This window comes from Macaca fascicularis, chromosome 4 (genome assembly GCF_037993035.2).
Source record: "Macaca fascicularis isolate 582-1 chromosome 4, T2T-MFA8v1.1".
NCBI classification, from domain to species: domain Eukaryota; kingdom Metazoa; phylum Chordata; class Mammalia; order Primates; family Cercopithecidae; genus Macaca; species Macaca fascicularis.
The window spans coordinates 140,002,701-140,018,139 of record NC_088378.1 but is presented as its reverse complement, the minus strand read 5'-3'; the positions used below and the strand labels follow the sequence as shown (position 1 = coordinate 140,018,139).

The window sequence follows — 15,439 nt, the reverse complement described above, 5'->3', positions numbered from 1 at the left end:
TACTCCCAGCTACTCGGGAGGCTGAGGCAGGAGAATGGCGTAAACCCGGGAGGCAGAGCTTGCAGTGAGCTGAGATCCGGCCACTGCACTCCAGCCTGGGCGACAGAGCCAGACTCCATCTCAAAAAAAAAAAAAAGAAAATAGAAAGCCGCAGAAGAATGTATACATGATACCAGTAATACTAGATTCAAAAACACATAAAATTTAAGCAAGTGGAGAAGAAAGAAAATTCAGAATCGTGGTGTTTTTTTTTTTGAGACGGAGTCTCTCTCTGTCGCCCGGGCTGGAGTGCAGTGGCCGGATCTCAGCTCACTGCAAGCTCCACCTCCCGGGTTTACGCCATTCTTCTGCCTCAGCCTCCCGAGTAGCTGGGACTACAGGCGCCCGCCACCTTGCCCGGCAATTTTTTTGTATTTTTAAGTAGAAACGGGGGGGTTTCACCGTGTTAGCCAAGATGGTCTCGATCTCCTGACCTCGTGATCCACCCATCTCGGCCTCCCAAAGTGCTGAGATTACAGGCTTGAGCCAACACGCCTGGCCAGAATCGTGGTTACACAGCATAGAGGATCTCTGACTGAAACAGAATATTCTTTTTTTCTCTTTCTTTTTTTCTTTTTTTTCTGAGACAGGGTCTAGCTCTTTCGCCCAGACTGGAACACAGTGGCACAATCATGGCTCACTGCCCTGATCCTCCACCTGCTGGGCTCAAACATCCTTCCACCTCAACCTCCTGAGTAGCTGGGAATACAGGCCCACGCCACCACACTCGGCTAATTTTACGAGGTCTCACCATGTTGCCCAGGCTGATCTCAAACTCCTGGGCTCAAGCAATCCTTCTGCATTAGCCTCACAGAGTGCTGGGATTACAGGCGTGAGCCACTGTGCCTGGCCTGGAATATTCTATTTCTTTTCTTTTTTTTTTTTTTTTGAGACCAAGTTCCGCTCTTATTGCCCAGGCTGGAGTGCAATGGCCCGATCTTGGCTTACCAGTCTCCGCCTCTGGGGTTCAAGCGATTCTCCTGCCTCAGCCTCCCAAGTAGCTGGGATTACAGGCATGTGCCACCATGCCCTGCTAATTTTTTTATTTTTAGTAGAGAGGGGGTTTCTCCATGTTGGTCAGGCTAGTCTTGAACTCCCGACCTCAGGTGATCCACCTGCCTCAGCCTCCTAAAGTGCTAGGATTACAGACGTGAGCCACCGAGTCCGGCCTGGAATATTCTATTTATTTCTGGGGTTTTTTTTTTTTTTTTTTGGAGACGAAGTCTCGCTCTGTCGCCAGGCTGGAGTATAGTGGCATAATCTCTGCTCACTGCAACCTCTGCCTCCTGAGTTCAATTGATTCTCCTGCCTCAGCCTCCTGAGTAGCTGGGACTACAGGCATCCGCCACCATGCCCAGCTAATTTTTGTATTTTTAGCAGAGATGGGGTTTCACCATGTTGGCCTGGATAGTCTCGATCTCTTGACCTCGTGATCGGCCTACCTCAGCCTCCCAAAGTGCTGGGATTACAGGCATGAGCCACCGTGTCTGGCCTTTATTTTTAGAGTTGGGGTCTTGCTCTGTTGCCCAACCTCAAACTTCTGGCTTCAATCGACCCACCCACCTTGGCCTCCAAAAGTATTAGGATTATAGACATGAGCCACCATGCCTGGCCAGGCTTCTTTTCCTCTCATTATGTTGTGAGATTCAACCTTGTTGCAATCACTGAGTTTGTTCATTCTCATTGCTGTCCAGTGTTCTACTGTGTTAATATACCACCATTTATCCATAATATAGTTATACTTCATATAGTTTTTGGTATGTATGGAATATTTCATCAAAATAATTTTTTAAAATAAATAAATGACACATTAAAACTATAATAACTGCATGAAGATCTGCCTTAGGAGTTTTTGCCATTCAGAAGGATGAATCAGCCCGTTAGCCTTCTCCTTGAGTAATAACTTAATACACTCATCAGGGGTTCAGGAGAGGTCTGGGGTATGCCAGACAGCCACAGGGAAAGTCATTCCCAATCATTTACCGGACACTGACTGGATACACAGTCTTGTGCTGGGTTCTGTGGAGGACCAATGTGAAAACTCAGTTTCTTCACTCATAGCTGACATTTCTTTTTTTCTTCTTTTTCTTTTTTTTTTTTGAGATGAAGTCTCGCTGTCTCGCTCTGTCTCCCAGGCTGGAGTGCAGTAGCATGATCTCGGCTCACTGCAACCTCCGCCTCCTGGGTTCAAGCGATTCTAGTGCCTCTCAGCCTCCTGAGTAGCTGGAATTACAGGCATATGTCACCACGCCCGGCTAATTTTTGTATTTTTTGTAGAGACAGGGTTTCACCATGTTGGCCAGGCTGGTCTTGAACTCCTGACCTCAAGTGATCTACCCGACTCATGGCTGACATTTCTTAGGAGTGAAAGAGACCTCAGAATGTACTTCCAGACTGACAGGAGCTAGACAGGCAGGACCACTTCCCTGCATGGTTTTTTGCGTGGAAGTCTTTACTTGAGTCCCTTAGCTGATGTGGAATCAGAAGAGCAAAAAGGTCATCTTCAGAGTGGCCTGGGCTGGGTCCTTTTCTCTCCAGGACAGAAAAGTGGTGGTCACTTTTTCCCTAGTAGACATGCTGCTGGACTTTATCGCCCCAGCATTCCCATCCCCTCCAGAGGCCCTTGTCACCCCAGACCAGCGAGTGTGGGCCTTTATCTGGACTCTGCTTCCTCCTTGGGAACACCAGGTCTTGGAGCAAGAGAACTTGGCAGGCTTTCCCCATGGCAGTCTTATTCCTCCTCCTGTTCCTATATGGAACTCCCCAGGCTGCAGGTAAGGGGCAAGAGGTAGGTGATTCCTTAGCTGTTTCCAAGGTTGGGGAGGGACTGCTGCTCTTTCTCTTAGGAGCCTGGCAAAGGCATCTGACTCAAGAAGATAGAATTACCCCAACTGACCTCTTCCTGCCTCTGACACTAGGGAAGACCCAGGGGCAACGAAGATCCAGGTTATGCAGTTTCCTTTATAAAATAAGAAGAATGAGTAAATGCTTTCAGAAAAGTTGAAATGAGTAGAAGAGATGTGGGCATTTGCCAACTCTTTCAGCCCTTTCCCTCTTGCCCTCAGACCCCCTCACTGTCTGGGGGAGAGACAAGGAAAGCCCTTACCCTATTCTCTCCACCTGTCTTATTTTTGTAGCTGTCACTTGAGAAAAGTGGTCACCAGCCAGGCCTGTGCTGGGGGACCCCAGAAGGGGAGGAAGTCAGGGTTGAAGATCAAATGGGGGGTTGTTGATCTGATGGAGGTCTCTGGCCTCATACAACCTTCTTCCCACAGACAACATCCAGGCCATCTATGTGGCCTTGGGGGAGGCAATGGAACTGCCATGTCCCTCACCACCCACTCTACATGGGGACGAACACCTGTCATGGTTCCGCAGCCCTGCAGCAGGCTCCTTCACCACCCTGGTAGCCCAAGTCCGAGTGGGCAGGCCAGCCCCAGACCCTGGAAAACCAGGAAGGGAATCCAGGCTCCGACTGCTGGGGAATTATTCTTTGTGGCTGGAGGGATCCAAGGAGGAAGATGCCGGGCGGTACTGGTGCGCTGTGCTAGGTCAGCACCACAACTACCAGAACTGGAGGGTGTACGACGTCTTGGTGCTCAAAGGTGAGTGGGGGCATGCAGACCAGGGGCTACTGTGGGCCAGGAAGTCTAGGTGAAGAACTGAGGGGTCCCTCTCTCCCCCACAGGATCCCAGTTATCTGCAAGGACTGCAGATGGATCCCCCTGCAATGTCCTCCTGTGCTCTGTGGTCCCCAGCAGACGCATGGACTCTGTGACCTGGCAGGAAGGGAAGGGTCCCGTGAAGGGCCGTGTTCAGTCCTTCTGGGGCAGTGAGGCTGCCCTGCTCTTGGTGTGTCCTGGGGAGGGGCTTTCTGAGCCCAGGAGCCGAAGACCAAGAATCATCCGCTGCCTCATGACTCACAACAAAGGGGTCAGCTTTAGCCTGGCAGGTAAACCGAGGGAGGAGACGGAAAGGGATGTTCTTTCACCTCAGCCTCCCAAGTAGCTGGAATTACAGGCGCCCGCCACCATGCGCGGATAATTTTTTGAACTTTTAGTAGAGACGAGATTTCACCATTTTGGCCAGGCTAGTCTCAACCTCCTGACCTCTAGTGATCTGCCCACTTCGGTCTCCCAAAGTACTGAGATTATAGGTATGAGCCACTGCACCTCCCCTAATTTTTAAACTTTTTTGTAGAGACAGGGTCTCACTATGTTGCCCAGTCTGGTCTCAAACTACTAGCCTCAAATGATCTTCCTATCTTGGTCTCCCAGAGTGCTGGGGTTACAGGCATGAACCACCGCATCTGGCTATTTTTTCTTGAAAGGGTGAATTACTATAAAGGGTGTGAGGGGAAAGTGTGGTTATGGCTGGTGGTCTGCTCTGTAGTTGGCTGCCCATGTGTGAGCAGGGGGCATTGCCATTCTCTATTTTTTATTTTGTTTTGTTTATTATTATTATTATTAGGCCAGGCATGGTGGCTCAAGCCTGTAATCCCAGCACTTTGGGAGGCCGAAGCAGGCGGATCACTTGAGGTTGAGAGTTCAAGACCAGCCTGACCAAAATGGAGAAACTCCGTCTCTACTAAGAATACAAAATTAGCCGGGTATGGTGGCACATGCCTGTAACCCCAGCTACTCGGGAGGCTGAGGCAGGAGAATCACTTGAACCTGGGAGGTGGAGGGTGCAGTGAGCCAAGATCACGCCGTTGCACTCCAGCCTGGGCAACAAGAGCAAAAGTCTATCTTAAAAAAAAAAAATTGTATTTTTAGTAGAGACGGGGTTTCACCATGTTGGCCAGGATGGTCTTGATCTCTTGACCTCATGATCTGCCCGCCTTGGTCTCCCAAAGTGTTAGGATTATAGGTGTGAGCCACCATGCCTGGCCTTTTTTTTTTTTTTTTTTTTTTTTTTTGAGATGGAGTCTTGTTCTGTTGCCCAGGCTGGAATGCAGTGGCGCGATCTTGGCTCACTGCAACCTCTGCCTGCTGAGTTCAAGCTGTTCTCCCATCTCAGCCTCCTGAGTAGCTGGGAGTACAGGTGCCTGCCACCATGCCCAGCTAACTTTTGTGTGTGTGTGTGTGTGCGCGCGCGTGTGTATTTTGAGACTGAGTCTTTCTCTGTCGCCAGGCTGGAGTGGAATGGCACGATTCCAGCTCACTGCAACCTCTGACTCCCTGGTTCAAGTGATTCTCCTGCCTCAGCCTCCCAAGTAGCTAAGATTACAGGCATACGCCACCATGTCCAGCTAATTTTTGTATTCTTAGTAGAGCCAGGGTTTCACCATGTTGGCCAGGATGCTCTTGATCTGACATGTGATCCACCCGCCTCGGCCTCCCAAAGTGCTGGGATTACAGGCATGAGCCACAGCGCCTGGTCTCTTTTTTGTGTTTTTAGTAGAGATGGAGTTTCACCATGTTGGTCAGGCTAGTCTCGACCTCCTGACCTCAGGTGATCCACCCATCTCGGCCTCCCAAAGTGCTGGGATTACAGGTGTGAGCCACTGTGCATGGCCCCAATTTTTATATTTTTAGTAGAGATGGGGTTTCATCATGTTGACCAGGCTGGTCTTGAACTCCTGACCTCAAGTGGTCTGCTTGCCTTGGCCTCCTAAAGTGCTGGGATTACAGGTGTGAGCCACTGTGACTGGCCGCCATTCTCTATTTATGGGTCAGGGTGAGAGGCCTGGAAAGGGGCAGAGTAGGGTGGAGGATATTGAGGGCAGGGAAACTTACAAAGTCTTCTGTTGGAAGAGCCCACCAGACTGTGGAGGGGAGGACTCTCTTTGGGGCACAGGGACAGGCCCCCTCACTGCCTCCTTCCCATCCCTCTGGTCTGGCTCTTACTACAGCCTCCATGGATGCTTCTCCTGCCTTCTGTGCCCCTTCCGTGGGCTGGGACATGTCTTGGATTCTGATGCTGCTGCTCACAATGGGCCAGGGAGTCATCATCCTGGCCCTCAGCATTGTGCTCTGGAGGCAGAGGGTCCGTGGGGCTCCAGTCAGAGGTGAGTCCCTCCCTCCCGGGGGGAAGAAGAGGGCACGTGCGTGGGAGGCAAAGGGCTAGGCTCGCACCCTGCCTTTGTACCCTACCTCCTCTAGGGGAGGGGGCAAGGAACACAGCTCTAAGTTGTCTGCTGACTTCTCTTCTGTATCCCTGATGGCTCCTTCTCCCCAGCTGCCTCGATTCCTCAGTTCAAACCCGAGATCCAGGTCTATGAGAACATCCATTTGGCCCGTCTCGGGTGAGGAACAGCTAGGGAACAGAGGCTTAAATCCCGGAGGGGACTGGGGATGGGAGAGGAAACACGGGTTGGGTTGGGGAGGAGCCCTTGTTCCTGAGGACGTGAAAAGTAGAGGTATCCTTAATCCGTCTCTCTGGAAAACCCCACAGCCCACCTGCCCACAAGACCAGGTGATTTTGGTGACATCTGCTGGGAAGTGTGACCTGCTGTTTCGCTGGCCATCTAGCACCTGGAGTATTCCTCGACAACCTTGGCAAGGGGGGCGGGACTGCGAGTTCGACTTCACCGTCCAGCTGGCGTCCAGCAGCCACCAAGCTGTGTATGGGGAGGGTGGGGGACTGAAGGAAAGGAGGAGCATTATTTTGTGATGTCACCTACAAAAAGGTTTGGTCTCCTGTCTTGTAGCAGCCAGTGGAAGGACGGCCCTGAGCCCATAGTACTGTGGGGTTGAGGGGAGCCTGAGGTTGCTGGTGGGGGCAAGGAGGATGGGTGTGAGCAGGGAGGAGACAGGAATCTGGAGACTTGAGCAATGGTGGGGAATCCATTGCAGCAGAGCTGAAGGACAAATGGGGAAAACTGGGGAAGAGAGAGAAGGGAAGAAACTCAAGTCAGAGAAAGTGGAAAGAGATAGACAGAGAAAGAAAAAAATAGAAGCACCAAGTGGGAGGACGGAGTGACAGAGAAAATGGAAAGACTCAACCCATCTCTAAATTAAGCCAGACCCCCGCTACCCAGTGTGTCATCCTCACAAAGAGGAGAGGGAACAAGCACCTTTAATCAACCCCAGACTTCCTCACATGCAAGGGGAGGGAACTGAGTAGGATAGAGATGCCTGTGCTCAGCTCCCACCCGGGGCCCCTCTTTATCCTTCCTTATCCTAGGCACACACTCTTCCCTGTGGCGCTCTACCAGGGCATTCAGAGCATGTGAGCAGCTATCGCCACTCTGGCACTTCCTCCCTGCTGCCCTGGGGTCACACCCTATTTCCCGGGGGCAGAGGGAGTGTCTACTCGGGCTGGCAGGCCCAGTGGGGGTGTATTATTTATTGGGCCGGGGCCATGCTGGGATGTTTGTGAATCATGGGCGAGTCTGGGCTGGTGAAGCGACGGAGGGTATTGATGCTCCCAACTTGGCCATTCCTCAGTCTCAGGCAGAAATGAGCTGAGCTCCAGCCACACCCTCACAAGCAGCTCCACTGGGTGCCCTTTTGTGTCTCTGCTCAAGCTTGGGCCTTACTGGAGAAAAGCTTTCTCAGAAGTCTCACCTAACGCCTTCAGGCTGCAGGGGCTTAAACTAAGCCATTGGCAGGATAAAGGAAGCACATGACACAGATGGAGAATGAGGGGAGTGCTGTGGTCCAGGTTCCAGCTCCAGCCCAACCCACCAAGCAGCTATAGTTCGCTCTTAGAGCTCACACACACACACAGCAGTATCTGCAGTATTCCTGTACTCCTAGATAGACCTTTTATTAAAGCTACTCTTCATAGTCCCCCAAGCCCTCCATCCTGAGCTCCCGACCTACCACATTAGTCTTTCCTAGCAAGACTCTCCTCCTTACCATACCTGATGCCGCTTTGATCCCTTTGCCTGAGATCCACAGTGTCATCAAAATGCCTGCCTTGCCAGTGACCGGGGCTGACAGGGGGCATCAGCAATGGGCATCTAGAAAAGACAAAAGACACAGAATAGGTGTTCTTTATGAGGCTGGACTCTAGGCAGGTGCCTCCCCAGGCCTTGTGAGGGGTCTGTGAGGGGGTCTCCTGAGAGATCTGGGGTCTCTGTACAAAATTAGGTTGTCGGGCATGTCTCAAAGTGTCTGTGCAGGTGTTTCCAGGGCCGTGGTGATGGCGGCGGAATCCTAGGTTGGGGGCTGCAGATCCCGGCGAAGCTGGCCACAAGGAGGGGCAGGGAGGAAAGGAGGCTGGTGAGCTGCCATGGGGAAGCGGCCATGTTGCACAGGTCCTGCTAGCAGCAGTGGTGCCGCAGAATGTAGGAGTGCAGCCAGTAGGTGGCATGGCTCGGCAGAGGGCACTGGGCCCTTGGGAGGTAGCCTTTTCGCTCGATGATCTCACTCTGATCTGTGGGATGAAGGAGGCATGCTGAGGCGGGGGCCACAGGAAAGGCGGGATGGATGGAGGTAGGGAGCCGCCTGGAGAAGGGCCATTGGACCAGAGCCCTACCTGAGGTGCCGATACTGATGCTGCAAGATTCATCGTCCTGACACTTGGTGGGAACAGGGTAGCAGGATTTGGCCAAGCTGCAGGTGTAACAGCGGAGCCTTCCCCGGGCAGGGGACATGGTGAGACCTGTTGAGGCAGCAGAGATTAGGAGAGCAGGAGAGGCAAACCCTCCCTGTGGGGCAGGCAGAGGCTAGATCCGGAGAGGGATCTCAGAGAGAGGTGACACACGAAGCAGAGAGAGGAAAGCTGTGGAACAAGGGAGAAAAGCAGACAGAAGTAGAAAAAGTGACCGGGCGCAGTGGCTCACGCCTGTAATCCCAGCACTTTGGGAGGCCGACACGGGCGGATCATGAGGTCAGAAGATCAAGACCATCCTGGCTAACATGGTGAAACCCCGTCTCTACTAAAAATACAAAAAATTAACCAGGCATGGTGGCACGTGCCTCTAGTCCCAGCTACTCGGTAGGCTGAGGCAGGATAATCTCTTGAACCCGGGTAGCTGAGGTTGCAGTGAGCCGAGATCATGCCACTGCACTCCAGCCTGGGTGACAGAACAAGACTCCGTCTCAAAAAAAAAAAAAAAAAAAAAAAAAGAGACACAGAGAAGGGAGGGGAGACGATGCAGGAAAAGAAACAGAGATGGAGGTAAGAGCGGTACAGGGATTGAGAAATGAGCAGACATGAACAGAAGCCATGAGAATCAGAGTCCAACATAAGAAGAATGAGACAAAAAGCCAGACCCAGCAGCAGGGAAGTAGAGGCGGTCAGTGAAAAAGTTAAGTAAATGGCAGCAGAGACAGATAGGAATATAGAAATTGACATTGACCAAAGGGCCCAGCACAGAAGCAAGAGGTGAAATAAGAGATAGGGGAGACAGGGGTGGGTCAAAGATGCAGCAAGGAGGAGACAGTTATTCTCAAATGCTTTTGAAAGGAAACTCTTCCTTTCCCACCTCATCAGGCTGGCCTTCCCAGTGGCTGGTCTCCCTGAAGTCCCCCACTCCCCCAGATCTCTTCTTGGCCTCTTCCAGCTCTCCCACCCCTCTCCTCCCCAGCCCTCAGGTTCCTCCACATGCCCTTGTCCCCGCCCCCAGCCCCCTGACCGCTGAAAGTTCCCCAGTCCACCCTTACCCAGTGCACCACAGAGGAACAGGACACAGAGGAAGATGTTGGAGGTGCCCATGGCCAAACGCAGGGTCAGGAATTGGGGAGAGGTGATCTGCATCCTGAGATCCTGGGATTTGTAAAGTTGGAACATTTGAACAAGACAGGGAGGAACCAGGAAACAAACACACCTAGGGAGTGAATCTGGGGGGCGGAACCGTGACCAGATTCACCAGCCTGACCCGCAGGCAGTGGAGGCCCCCAGCCTGCCCCTGCTAGGAGACTGCCCTTGCCTGGAGGGTCTCCTCTGCTCTCTCAGCGTGTTGTCTCTGTAACTTAGCTTCCTCTCCTGCTCCTGAGTTGTGTCTGTCGCCTTCCCTCCTACTCCTCTCCCTCCCTCTCCATGTCTCAAGCTGCTCCCTGGCTCTCTTAGCTTCTCTCTGTCTTTGTTTTCTCTGTCTTTCCCCTTCAGTGCTTTCATGTCCTTCAAGGTCACCCTCCTAAACAACCCTGGCGTGGATCTATTTGAGTGTAGAATCAACAATACCCCCCCACACCCACCCACCCACACGCACACACAAAGCCCAGCTGTATAAGGGTGGACCCCACCCAGCTTCAGATCCCTTTGATCCCCCCAAGCTTCAACATTCCTACCCCATAATTATCCCTGACAGCTTTACTACCTTGGAGGAAAGAAATAATCATGGGTGGGGCTGGAGGGCCAGCCGGGTGTGCTTGCACTGGGGAGAAATCACTAGAAAGGAAGGCATGGGGCCGGGCGCGATGGCTCAAGCCTGTAATCCCAGCACTTTGGGAGGCCGAGACGGGCGGATCACGAGGTCAGGAGATCGAGACCATCCTGGCTAACCCGGTGAAACCCCGTCTCTACTAAAAAGTACAAAAAACCAGCCAGGAGAGGTGGCGGGCGCCTGTAGTCCCAGCTACACGGGAGGCTGAGGCAGGAGAATGGCGTAAACCCGGGAGGCGGAGCTTGTAGTGAGCTGAGATCTGGCCACTGCACTCCAGCCTGGGCGACAGAGCGAGACTCCATCTCAAAAAAAAAAAAAAAAAAAAGGCATGGATAGAATTTGGGGTAGGAGGTGGTGATAGAACCTGGAGGACTGGGGTTGAAGAAATTGGGAAGGAGGAAGGCCCATCTGGGGAATCAGAGCCAGCATGTACCAGGAGGAGTAAGACTAGGAACAGGGAGTGAAGATAGGGGAGACACAGGTGGCCAGGAGAGCAGCTTTTTTAAAAAACATTGATCTCAGGACCTCTTTACACTTTTCAAAGTTACTTAAGACTCTGAAGAGCTTTTCTTTATGAGGTTATATCAATATTTACTATATTAAAAGTTAAAACAGATCATTTAAAGTAGGTATTGATTTATTTAAACAATAAAAATAATAAATTATTGCATGCTAACAAAATATGGTTTTGTGAAAAATAACTATTATTTCCCCACAGCACAGTGAGAAGCTGAGCATTGCTTTACATTTTTGTGAATCTAATGTCAGGCTTCGTGGGAGATGCCTGGGTTTTCCTATCTGCTTCTGCATTCAGTCTGTTGGGATATGTTGTTTTCATTGAAGTCCAGTATATGAAGAAAATCTGATCTTACACAGATAGTTGCAAAAGGAAGACCCTCAAGGACCCTGTGAAAGGGTATCAGGGATCCCCAGGGGTTCTTCTTGGTCCACAGTTTCAGGACTGCTGCTGGAGATAAAGGAGTTTGAGGACTCCAGAGGATGCTGAGGGCATGCCGTGGGGCCCCTCCCTGTCCCCACTGGGGCCCCTGGTGCCTGCTGGGGGAGACTCTTTCCTCCTTTTTTTATAGCCCTATAAAGCTCAAGGCAAGGGGGATATAAGGCAGGTAGAATCGGGCTAGGGGAGGGGGGTGGGTGGGAGGTAGAGGCGGTCCTGACACGGGCAGACTGCGATGAAACCCCAGTTTGTTGGGATATTGCTCAGCTCCCTGCTAGGGGCTGCCTTGGGTAAGGAGGCGGCCAGCTAGCCTCTTACACAGGCCTTCTGCCAGCCAGCTCCACTGAGGGCCCAGGTCCAGCGCCTCTTTTCTCCTGCCAGGAAACCGAATGCGGTGCTACAACTGTGGTGGAAGCCCCAGCAGTTCTTGCAAAAAAGCCGTGACCACCTGTGGCGAGGGCAGACCCCAGCCAGGCCTGGAACAGATCAAGCTACCTGGAAACCGTGAGTCCTCCATTTCTCTCTCTTCCCACAGCCTTTCCCTGCCTCCAGCCCCACGTCAATCCTTCTGGCTTCCAGAACCCTCCAGGCTCAGTCTGGCTCTGGGCAGATGGTGCGGCTGTCAGAGGAGAGCAGTCTGTACCCCTTCTGGCTCCTGGCACAGAGCCCCTGAGAGGCCCACAGTCCTTGTGCCCCCACCTCTCCACCTCCTTACTCTCCCAAAAGAGTCTCATAGGCCCCCATCCTGGCTAACACGGTGAAACCCCGTCTCTACTAAAAAATACAAAAAACTAGCCGGGCGAGGTGGCGGGCGCCTGTAGTCCCAGCTACTCGTGAGGCTGAGGCAGGAGAATGGCGTAAACCCGGGAGGCGGAGCTTGCAGTGAGCTGAGATCCGGCCACTGCACTCCAGCCTGGGCGGCAGAGCGAGACTCCGTCTCAAAAAAAAAAAAAAAAAAAAAAAATAGTCTCATAGGCCCATTAGCTCACAGGTGAAGAGCTCTGGCCCTGAAAGGCCAAAGTTAAAACCAAACTTCAGGCCGGGCGCGGTGGCTCAAGCCTGTAATCCCAGCACTTTGGGAGGCCGAGATGGGCGGATCACGAGGTCAGGAGATCGAGACCATCCTGGCTAACACGGTGAAACCCCGTCTCTACTAAGAAATACAAAAAATAGCCGGGCGAGGTGGCGGGCGCCTGTAGTCCCAGCTACTCGGGAGGCTGAGGCCGGAGAATGGCGTGAACCCGGGAGGCGGAGCTTGCAGTGAGCTGAGATCCGGCCACTGCACTCCAGCCTGGGCTACAGAGCGAGACTCCGTCTCAAAAAAAAAAAAAAAAAAAAAAAAAAAAAAAAAAAAAAAAAAACCAAACTTCAAAATTTCGGCATTAGTCAAGGACCAGGGAGGGGTGTGTGTGTGTGTGTGTGTCTGTCTGTCTGTCTGTCTGTGTGTGTGTGTGTACATATTCTTAATATTTTATTTTAACGTAATTTTGGATTGACAGAAAAGTTGCAGAAATACTCAACTTTTCCTAATGCTGACATCTTACATAACCATGGTACAATTATCAAAATCACAAAATAACATTGATACAATACTACTAACTAATCTACAGACTTTATTTGATTTAGCAGGATCCTACATTGCATTTAGCTCTCGTGTCTTCTTTGTCTCCTCTGATCTGTGCCAGCTCTGTTTTTGTCTTTCATGACCCTGACATATTTGAAGAGCCCTGATAAATTATTTTATACCTAGAGTTTAAAAAAATCACTTTTAGGGCCGGTGCAGTGACTCACACCTGTAATCCCAGCACTTCAGGAGGCCGAGATGGGAGGACCACTTGAGCCCAGGAGTTGAGACCAGTCTGGGCAACATAGGGAGACCCTGTCTCTACAAAAAAAAGAAAAAAAGATTAAAAAATTAGCTGGGCATGGTGGCACATGTTTGTAATCCTAGATACTCAGGGGGCTGAAGAGGGAAGATTGCTTGAGCCTGGGAGGTTGAAGCTACAGTGAGCCATGATCATGCCACTATACTCAAGCCTGGGGAACAAAATGAGACCCTGTCTCAAAAAAAAAAAAAAAAAAAATCATTTTTAGGCTGGGCTCAGTGGCTCACACTTGTAATCCCAGCACTTTGGGAGGCCAAGGCAGAAGAGTCACCTGAGGTCCGGAGTTTTCGGTAGAGATGGGGTTTCACTGTGTTAGCCAGGATGGTCTCGATCTCCTGACCTCGTGATCCACCCGCCTCGGCCTCCCAAAGTGCTGGGATTACAGATGTGAGCCACCACGCCTGGCCAAAAAATGTTTTTAAAAAATTAGCCAGCCATGGTGGCACACACCTGTAATCTCAGCTTCCTGGGAGGCTGAGGTAGGAGGATTACTTGAACCCAGGAGTTCGAGGCTATAGTGAGCTATGATTGCACCACCACACTCCAGCCTGAGTGACAGAGCAAGACCTTTTCTCTAAAAATAAATAAAATCATTTTTAGATTTAAAAAAAAAATTTACGTGCCAGATGCAGTGGCTCACGCCTGTAGTCCCAGCACTTTGGGAGGCCAAGGCAGGTGGATAACCTGAGGTCCGGAGTTTGAGACTAGCCTGACCAACATGGAGAAACCCTGTCTCTACTAAAAATACAAAATTAGCCAGGTGTGGTGGTGCATGCCTGTAATCCCAGCTACTCGGGAACCTGAGGCAGGATAATTGCTTGAACCCAAGAGGTGGAGGTTGCGGTGAGCTGAGATTGCACCATTGCACTCCAACTGGGCAACAAGAGTGAAACTCCATCTCAAAAAAAAAAAAAAAAATTTACATATACTTGATATACTAAAAATTATTTTATAGAATGTCCCTCAGGCCAGGCACAGTGGCTCAAGCCTGTAATCCCAGCACTTTGGGAGGCTGAGACGGGCGGATCACGAGGTCAGGAGATCGAGACCATCCTGGCCTACACGTTGAAACCCCGTCTCTACTAAAAAATACAAAAAACTAGCCGGGCGAGGTGGCGGGCGCCTGTAGTCCCAGCTACTCAGGAGGCTGAGGCAGGAGAATGGCGTAAACCCAGGAGGTGGAGCTTGCAGTGAGCTGAGATCCTGTCACTGCACTCCAACCTGGGCGACAGAGCGAGACTCCGTCTCAAAAAAAAAAAAAAAAAAAAAGAATGTCCCTCAATTTATATTTATCTGATATTTGCCATGATGAGATTGAGGTCATGCATTTTAAGCAAGAATACTGCAGAAGTGACGTTGCGTCCTTCTCACTGCATCACATCAGGAGTTTACAATGTCAATGCATTAACTTTGATCACTTGGTTTCAGGGAGGTGTTTTTTGAGGGGGCTGAAAATCCCTTTGGGCTCCTTGAAATCACATCTGCTCTGCCCCAGAAGGCAAGTCCTGAAGCCAGGAGTCCAACACCCCAGTTTCATTCTCTCTCTCAGCCCCAGTGACCTTGATTCACCAACATCCAGCCTGCGTCGCAGCCCGTCATTGCAATCAAGTGGAGACAGAGTCGGTGGGAGACGTGACTTATCCAGCCCACAGGGACTGCTACCTGGGAGACCTGTGCAACAGCGCCGTGGCAAGCCACGTGGCCCCTGCATGCATTTTGGCTGCAGCAGCTACCGCCCTGACCTGTCTCTTACCAGGACTGTGGAGCGGGTAGTGGGAGTAGGAGTAGAGAAAGGAGGAAGGGAGCAAGGGAACAAGGGACATCCGAACATCTAATGTGAGAAGACAGGCATCCTTCTGTGAGTCATTAAAATCTATGCACCACTCTACAGCTGACTGGAAAATTGCATCTATCTTTGGTTGATGGGAGGACTTAAAGGGTAATATGGGGCATCCAGGTTCTAGTTTGGGGGTTACCAAGCAACAGCGGGCTTAATTACAGTGGTGCACTCCTTAACCAACTAAACCCCAAAGGACGATAGCTTCTCTGCCTTCTGTGGCTCCTGGATCCTGTTGCTAGGTTGAATCTTCCTTAGCAATGAGATTCACTGAGTGGGGTTGCCAGGGTTTTGCGAGCCTGAGTCTGGGTTTGCTCCCCTTTCTCCCATTTGCAACTTGGCTCCCAATAAGACTATTTTGAATTGAGAAAAGAAATGTAAAAAGTGTGATAAGTAAAAACTGCTTGGTGCCCTAGTTACTAACCAGGCCAGGTGAGGCCTCT

The 15,439-nt window shown here is 51.2% G+C and overlaps 3 protein-coding genes across 4 annotated transcripts; 2 read left to right on the top strand and 1 right to left on the bottom strand.

Annotated features, from left to right (window-relative positions):
• The first annotated feature begins 2,722 nt into the window (after window positions 1-2,722).
• On the top strand, window positions 2,723-6,669 carry LY6G6F (lymphocyte antigen 6 family member G6F). The gene is made up of 6 exons (XM_065542995.2): window positions 2,723-2,813; window positions 3,315-3,644; window positions 3,728-3,991; window positions 5,894-6,049; window positions 6,220-6,286; window positions 6,436-6,669. The coding sequence occupies exons 1-6, from the start codon at window positions 2,762-2,764 to the stop codon at window positions 6,458-6,460; spliced, it is 894 nt and encodes a 297-aa protein (XP_065399067.1). The 5' UTR covers window positions 2,723-2,761; the 3' UTR covers window positions 6,461-6,669.
• On the bottom strand, window positions 6,601-9,734 carry LOC102119475 (lymphocyte antigen 6G6e-like). The gene is made up of 3 exons (XM_045390153.3): window positions 9,597-9,734; window positions 8,467-8,592; window positions 6,601-8,364 (listed from the first exon to the last, which is right to left on the bottom strand). Exons 1-3 carry the CDS (start codon window positions 9,721-9,723, stop codon window positions 8,252-8,254), a joined length of 366 nt encoding a protein of 121 aa, XP_045246088.2. The 5' UTR covers window positions 9,724-9,734; the 3' UTR covers window positions 6,601-8,251.
• A 1,727-nt stretch (window positions 9,735-11,461) lies between these two features.
• On the top strand, window positions 11,462-15,359 carry LY6G6D (lymphocyte antigen 6 family member G6D). Of its 2 annotated transcripts, none has more exons than XM_065543006.2 (3): window positions 11,462-11,563; window positions 11,655-11,777; window positions 14,709-15,359. In XM_065543006.2, exons 1-3 carry the CDS (start codon window positions 11,509-11,511, stop codon window positions 14,930-14,932), a joined length of 402 nt encoding a protein of 133 aa, XP_065399078.1. In that variant the 5' UTR covers window positions 11,462-11,508; the 3' UTR covers window positions 14,933-15,359. The 2 variants fall into 2 exon arrangements, with proteins under 2 accessions (XP_065399078.1, XP_073894620.1); XM_074038519.1 differs by having other exon boundaries at window positions 14,588-15,359.
• Window positions 15,360-15,439: the final 80 nt, after the last annotated feature.